Below are 7,771 nucleotides of genomic sequence, written 5' to 3'. Positions count from 1 at the left end.
TCGAGAACCAACCACTCTGGCTATACTTGCCCATTGCTATGGAGGGGATAGGAGTGGCGACGACAGTGAGCGAAAAGGAGAGGAGCGAGGCGACGACATGCGGACATTAGAGAAAATGTGTTTTGACCGACGCTAACGTTCTGCTTAAATATTCGGGGCCCATTTTCAGATGGACCTCGTAATCAGACATGTATACAGCAGGCCTTGTAGATGATTTGTGGCAGTAGATGTCCCTACGGAACTGGCAACCCAACCGCGGCGTCCAACTCCTTCCCTCGCCGCAACCTGGCTTTGGGGTCCAACTTGAAAGGCTCCACTGGTCCAGCCGCTTCGCTTCACCGGCCGACGACATGGCATCACCGGCGAGCAGCGATTCCGACCAGGTCCGCCCCCCCCCCCCCCACCCCCACCCCCCCGCTGCTCCCCTTCGCGCCCGGTCCCAATCCGTACGGTTGGGCATGGATCACACAGTCTCAACCCTCGTCTGACCGCTGCCGCTCCATTTACGATCCCGCTTGACTCGTCTGTGCTTAGCTTCAGCCGAAATGTTAACTTAGGCTAACCATGCTTGTTGCTTTCACTATTTTGCGGCTGCTATGCGCTGTCTCGTAGCTGCAGTTCGTTTGATTCCGGTAGGTGTGGGTTTTCCCCTTTCCAGCGGCCAATATCTAGCGTGTAGAAATTTTTGAAGGAGTGGTTGGTTTGAAAGGTGGATTCTAGATTGTATGGGGAACACTATAATCAATTGACTGATTTAATTATAGCGCTATTTTTTAGCTTCGACTGTTCCGGTGTTCCCTGATCCGTATTTAGCTGAAAAATTCAAGAGACATGTTGTTTCTCTTGTCTAGTCAAGGAATGCCCGGTCAGAATGAAGAGTGCAAACTGCACCTTATTTCGTAATCAGCAAACCATGTTGTACATCCTTGAGTGGGTTAATTTCTGTTTTTGTATCATACTTGAGGGTGTATACTGGGTCTAGAACGCTCGATAGGTTCCAGAGGGTTTTGTGTGATTTTTGCGGCCAACTATGCTGTGCTTTTCCTTATAATAGTTGATCTTATTCTCAGATGTATTCCTTTCTTTAGGATCCATATCCTTTTCCTGATAGCTTTCAACTGCAAGTACCTCCCATTCAATTCACCAGAAAATAATGAGTGTTTTCTCCACCCTCCTTTGCCAGGTACTGGTGGAAGCAAATGGCTCTACACGGACACTTATTTTGAATAGGCCAAAGCAGTTGAATGCCCTCTCCTCTGCAATGGTATGTCTGCAAGAGAGATTCCATAGGAATTCTAGTAGTACTGGATCATACGGCAATAGTAGCCACAATTGCTTCCAGAAAGGCTGAGGAGAGATTTTTTGCTTCCATATTTCAGGTTACAGGACTTCTGAAATGTTTCACTTCTTATGAGGAAGAAAACACAGTTAAACTATTGATTGTCAAGGTATAGATAGCATTGCATATATTTTGTCGTTTAATATTTGACCGACTTCTTAGATATAGCCTATGCGTGTCTTGTTTTCTGGTCCTGTAATCTGGGGTCACCCCTTCAATATTTGGATGCTGTGTATTAACACGTAACTGAAAATAGAATTTTCTGAGCAACAAAGCAGTAACAGTGGACATCAGTTACCCAATAGTTTTTTTCGAAATAGTTCAGTAAGTATGTTTTCTGTGTTTAGTCTGTTTTGGAGCATATTACTCCTTGCTGATTTTAGAAGAAGAAAAAACAATTATGGTGTTTGTGATATCTGCTGCTGAGCATTGCACTCGTTTTTTCTGTCATTCGTACTCCTTTCTGATTTGAAGTGTACGAATTACTGGCTTCTTGTAACAATTTCACATTTAGTACTCTGGGAGTTCTTTGTTTTGCTATTGCTATGGTTGTTAGTTCTCTTAGATTGCTATAGTTGTCACTGTATCTTCCATCCTACTTTAACTTACCCATAACCTATGTCTGTTATGGGATTCAATCTGCACTTTGTTCAGGGAAATGGAAGAGCATTTTGCGCAGGAGGTGATGTTGCTGAAGTCGCCCAATCTATAAATAATGGTACTTATTAGTTATTACTTAAGCTTGCGTCAATGATATCAAGTACCTAAAGCTGATTACTTCATCATTTGTTTCCTTTGACTCATGTCATCTTTATTTGTCCAACTCGAATTCAGGCATTTACATTTACATCTATCATTGCTCAAGACATTTTATTAACTTCGTTGTATGTTCTCTGAAATCAGATAGCTGGAAATATGGTGCTGATTTTTTCCGTACTGAATTTCTGTTGAACTATATCATTGCAACTTATAGCAAACCACAGGTGAGTTCCATCCCCTGAAATTCATTCTCCATGTAATTGTTCTTGTCTCTGTTGCAACTACTAATCACTACATCATTCAATTGTAGGTTTCTCTACTTACTGGAATAGTCATGGGTGGAGGTGCTGGTGTTTCTATACATGGAAGGTTTCGGGTTGCCACGGAGAACACGGTATATTCTATGTTTTCTTTGAATTGAACTCAAATGACCTTTTGCTTCCCACATTGCTTTTGCTTATATGGCTATATAATTTAATTGGGGTTGTAGTTGGGCTGCACATAATGTTTATATATCACGAGGTAGCTTGAGATCTGCTTGTTTGGGGTTCTCCCACACGCTGTCCAGTTTTTAACTCTGTAATGATGGCATGTTATCTAATTTGAGTTCACTCTCTTAAAAAATTATGATTGCACACTGATACGCTGTACTCTTTCCGTTTCTTTTTTACTTTGCATATAAAATTCGGTCAAAGTCAAACTTAATAAAGTTTGACCAAATTTATATAAAAAATATCAACATCTACAATACTAAAGTTATATGGTATGAAAGTTAATTTCATGATGCATCTAATAATATTGATTTCATATTGATAATTTTTCCTATAACGTTAGTCAAACTTTACAAAGTTTGACTTTGACCAAATTTTATATGCAAACTAAAAAGAAACGGAGGGAGTACTGTTTACTGGTGCTGGTATTGCATCATGATGATGTGAGATATTAAGCTATGCAGGTTATACTCCATGTTCACCGGTTGGTCTAAATTACTTAACAGAATAATTAATTCATGACCAAGTGCTTCCTATAGTGTGTACTTTTGCTCAGCCACACACACTTATGTATATTTACGTCAGATGCTTATCAGGTCTGACAGGTGACAGCTAGGTCAACTTGCCATTTATGCGGGCTCTGTCTATGCTAGTACTTCTTATACTTAGTGGGGTTTGTGGTAACTTGATGCCTTTTTATATATAACCAGCATGCTTGCATGTAGCAGAATTTTGTGTTAATCTATTTTGAATATCTATGCAGGTTTTTGCAATGCCAGAAACAGCACTGGGACTCTTCCCAGATATAGGGGCTTCTTATTTTCTTTCTAGACTACCTGGGTTCTATGGTGACCTTTTTTCTCTCACCTTCGTTATTCAAATGAATTTCACACACAACAATACGACTTTGCTCTGCAATAACTATATATTTATGTACTGTTTGTATTGATTTTTCTTTACCTTGCTGAGTAATTTTCGTAGGTTACCCTTAAGCTAACTCTGTTGAGAGTTTCTGGATTCACATCCATGTAGTTTAGAAAAAAATCAGTTTATCATGTAAAACATAAAATTTAACTCTTCATGTGCATGGTTGTGGCAATATATGTAGCCAGAGTTCTGAATCTCTATTTAATTTCATTGGTACGGATTGATTGTCAGATAGTTATACAACCTATTTAGTTGATTGCATAACTATCTTGGGAGATTGTTTTTCACTCAATTGTCAATGACATCTTTCTTCAGGAGAGTATGTTGGCCTTACCGGTGCAAGATTGGATGGTGCGGAAATGCTTGCATGTGGCTTGGCGACTCATTTTGTCCCTTTGAACGTAGGTTTGCTGATGATTTAAGTTTGATGCTCAAAGCATACCAATGTGATTATTACTTGCGTCCATGGAAACTTGAGCAATGCTACCTGCATTTTTTTCAGAGGATGTCACTGCTTGAAGAATCACTTAAAAGGGTGGACGCTTCTGATCCATTTGCTATATGTGGAATTATTGATCAATTTTCAAAACAGCCATCCTTAAAAGGAAGTAGTTCTCTGAATAGGTAAGAGGGCAATTGTATTGACATTACCCATTCATGCACGTGTAGTTTACATTGATGCGTATGTGTAGTTTATGCTATTTTTAAAGAAAATATAAGTTATTCTAGTCCTTCTCTGTCCCTTGCATACTCAAAATATCCTTCACATTTTTCATGCTAACATGCCATGAAAATTCACACAAAAAATTACTTCTAGCTTTACTAGCTCTGCAGCTTGCCTGTCCATGATATTCATTAACATTGTGTTTCAATTGATCTAAAGACGGCAATTCATGAATAACCTGGATCGATCATTTAAACTTGCTTTTGGCATTGTGTTCTAATTTGGTCCTAAGTCCCATGTTAGATACCAGCTTAAGTCCATGTTTGCATGTAATTAAGGCGATCTACTTTAAGGTGTTATTCTGGTTTCTCAGATAACTGTTTTTACTATGAGTTGCGTGATCCATTGATGCTCCGATCAATTATGTCCTGATTCCCCTGTGTCACTTCTGTTATTTTTGTGCTCCAAGGATGGACATCATCAACAGATGCTTCTCCAAAGGAACAGTCGAAGAAATCATATCCACTCTTGTGAGTTTTGATGGAGTTCACTGTGGCTTTCTATGGGCCTACGTGTTTTGTCCTGCTAAATTTGGTATCTATCATGTCAGGAACAAGAAGCTCCAAGTGTGTCTGATAAATTGGTTACTGCTGCAATCCAGTCATTGCGGAAGGCCTCTCCTACTAGTCTGAAAATCTCTCTCGCATCGGTATCTGTCAAACACTTCCAGAACATTATACTTTTAATGTCGTCAGTTGTCTAATCGTTTTGGCGTGCTATGTTATTGGTTGGTAGTTATGTTTGGTTAGATCTATTGACCCTTGTTATGGTTTCGTATACTGAATATGTCTATTATTATTAGGACTATCGAGGTAGTTGTGGTTGGTAGGAGGCTGGGGACCTAGACTGCTGGACCTTGAGTCTCAAACAATGCACAATATATCAACCCCATAACTATTTTAGTCTCGTTGACCAATTATGAGTGAGTTTCAAACATCATGGGGTTGTTGGTGCGGGATCACAACATCTGTGTAGTATTTAATTCTCTACACCACTGTGTATATAGCAACTAGATGGCAGATAATTCAAAAGCACAGTGGGTTGCATTGGAAACACATGCATGTTGCACTTCCAAATTAAAAAAAAAGATCATTAATGTAGGTTATGTGCTATCTTATGCACTTGGATTTTTTCATAAAAGATTACTATTTATACCCACTACAAAACAAATACAAGATACAAGTTAATAGTATTCGATACTATTCACTCTTGTCTTTTTTTGTTCATGAGACACAAAGGGTCATATTCTTGTGAAGTTTTGCAGGTTCATGAGACATAAATGGGCATATTTTGAAATTTTTGCAGGTGACCGAGATACAGCATAAGCATGACCTTCATCCAAGATAATTTTTACATTTTGCTTAAAAAAACTTGGAAGTGCTGCATGCAGTATAGGTTGCGCAAACAAATATGCTGTTGTAGATGCGTCACTTCTTTTGAACTACACTTGCCACCAAAGTTTGTTCTCGTAGTTATGATGCTGTGTGTGAAACTCTAGCTTACCCTTAAGGCCTTATTCGATTAATCCTCTTGCCAAGAGGATTGGAGAGGATTAGAGGGGGTGGAGGTGGATTTTGACTCGCAGGGAATTTAATCCTCCTGAATCCCCTTCAATCTCCATGAAACCGAACAAGCCCTAAGTGGGTCCAGTCTTATCCCTCTTCTCACCTCTCTCAGCTACCCCAACTCCACTTCCTTGTCTCTGCTTGCATTCTTTCCTGATAAAACTCCTGCCAACTTATTGACAGCAACCATCAGCTGGTGCTAGTTTCTCAGGTCATATCTGGATGGCCTGTTTTGGATATTTCCATCCATATGAATTTTTTCAACCTCACGATCTTAAATATGAAAGTTTGAGTCGGTAGGAGTTGAATCGAAGAGCGTTACGGGGTCCCACAGTGAGTCAGTGACTATCATCTTCTAGGGTATTTCAGTTAGGTAACCTGACATCTCTGGGCATAACGTTTGTCTTGGACCTGTACATGGTGGAAGTTCCAACCTTGTTACGAGCAGAATCAGGATGTCAAAGCACCAGCTATCAGCATCATTACATATTAAAATGAGTAGCTTTGGCACATAGAGAAGTTATTGGGTTTGCACAAAATACCAGCACCAAAAGTCTTATTTCTCATAAGAATTCACGAGTTAAGAAGAACTTTTTTGGCTTTTCATCAATGCATGAAGCAAGTTCTATGTTTTGTCACACGGATGTCAAACTAAGATATGCCACGCATGTCCCATTGTATGATGGTTCTTACTTTATCTCTTTGACTATGGTTTCAGATAAGAGAAGGGAGGCTGCAAACTGTTGGTGAGTGCTTGCGCCGAGAATATAGAATGGTTTGCCATGTGATGCGCGGTGACTTCAGCAGAGACTTCTTTGAGGTAATGTCAACATCTTCAGCAGTGGTCCTCTTTATTTTTGTAATCAATATATCTAATATCTGATTTCTATCGCAGGGATGTAGGGCGATACTGGTAGATAAAGATCGAAACCCAAAGGTCATATATTACTTCATATTTATACTGGACTTCAGAAATTGCATTAGGCAATGTATTTCATCTGGAGTACCCTCTGAATCGTATTGTATTGTGTTGGTACATCTGTTGATTGCAGTGGATGCCGCCAACTCTGGATCAAGTGCATGACGGGGTAGTTGCAAACTACTTCTCCAAGGTCGATGATCCACATTGGGAAGATTTGAACCTACCAACTAGGTCTTCCCATGGAAGAAGAATTGTTCCCAAGCTCTGATGGAAGTCTCATGCGGAGGATTCAGATGAAGCCTGGATGGGTGCTCGTGAGTAAACGTACATGTCTTGAACGAATCCATAGACATATAACTGATGGAATAAATCGGAAGCACATCTTGTAGCTAGATTAACTTTTATTACCACACAAATTTCTTTATTCAGCTGCAATAGAAGGAAGTTGCAAGTGTTAAGTGATAGGAGTTTTTTTTTTTGAAGGGGCAAGTGTTGAGTGATACTCCTATATAATCCTGGCCGCGGTCGCCCTCCAGATGGCTGAAGCTTATAGTACAGACTACCGGCTTTCACGGTGCAATGGCAGCATATTTATACGGCCCGCTGGTCCCCTGATGGCGGCCCATTGGCGGCATACACACGTACAGTGGTCCATCCACAGATTCAACAACTTCTATAGTTTATTTTGTTTGATTGAGTGGTTCCATAGTTTATTTTTTAAACAAAAGAATAATAGCTTACGCACTTGTATAACCTAACCCCTCTTCCGACGGCCAGCTCACCGGGTGACTATAAAATAAGACCATCATGCCTTTCTTGACGAATCTTTGTGCAAGTAAAAAAAAAAGCAGCAGCTCACATGTCTTGGTCGGACAACTGTTACTACTTATACTAAAATCCAGCGGCTTCAACTGCTGAAGAGAAGACAAATAGCTTTGCTACAAAAACAAAACAAAAATCAAATATTAGCTGAGTGCACACCGTCCGTCGCTTTGCTGGTTTTTTTTTTTTGGCAACATAGTCGCTTTCCTCGCTTTCAACCAC

At 40.0% G+C, this 7,771-nt stretch overlaps 1 protein-coding gene across 3 annotated transcripts; it reads left to right on the top strand.

Annotated features, from left to right (window-relative positions):
• The first annotated feature begins 212 nt into the window (after positions 1-212).
• Positions 213-7,551, top strand: LOC123435849 (3-hydroxyisobutyryl-CoA hydrolase 1-like). Of its 3 annotated transcripts, none has more exons than XM_045115596.1 (15): positions 213-383; positions 1,184-1,264; positions 1,380-1,448; positions 1,994-2,057; positions 2,243-2,322; positions 2,409-2,492; positions 3,353-3,437; positions 3,832-3,917; positions 4,019-4,140; positions 4,650-4,710; positions 4,791-4,889; positions 6,524-6,625; positions 6,701-6,742; positions 6,858-7,041; positions 7,211-7,551. In XM_045115596.1, the coding sequence occupies exons 1-14, from the start codon at positions 228-230 to the stop codon at positions 6,993-6,995; spliced, it is 1,269 nt and encodes a 422-aa protein (XP_044971531.1). In that variant the 5' UTR covers positions 213-227; the 3' UTR covers positions 6,996-7,041; positions 7,211-7,551. The 3 variants fall into 3 exon arrangements, 2 of the variants coding, with proteins under 2 accessions (XP_044971531.1, XP_044971530.1); XR_006627108.1 differs by having other exon boundaries at positions 6,858-7,051; XM_045115595.1 differs by lacking the exon at positions 7,211-7,551 and having other exon boundaries at positions 6,858-7,185.
• The last annotated feature ends 220 nt before the right edge of the window (positions 7,552-7,771 follow it).

Source organism: Hordeum vulgare, chromosome 1H (assembly GCF_904849725.1).
Source record: "Hordeum vulgare subsp. vulgare chromosome 1H, MorexV3_pseudomolecules_assembly, whole genome shotgun sequence".
Taxonomy (NCBI): Eukaryota; Viridiplantae; Streptophyta; class Magnoliopsida; order Poales; family Poaceae; genus Hordeum; species Hordeum vulgare.
Note: the sequence above shows the minus strand (reverse complement) of the source record. Positions and strands in the feature narration are given on the sequence as shown.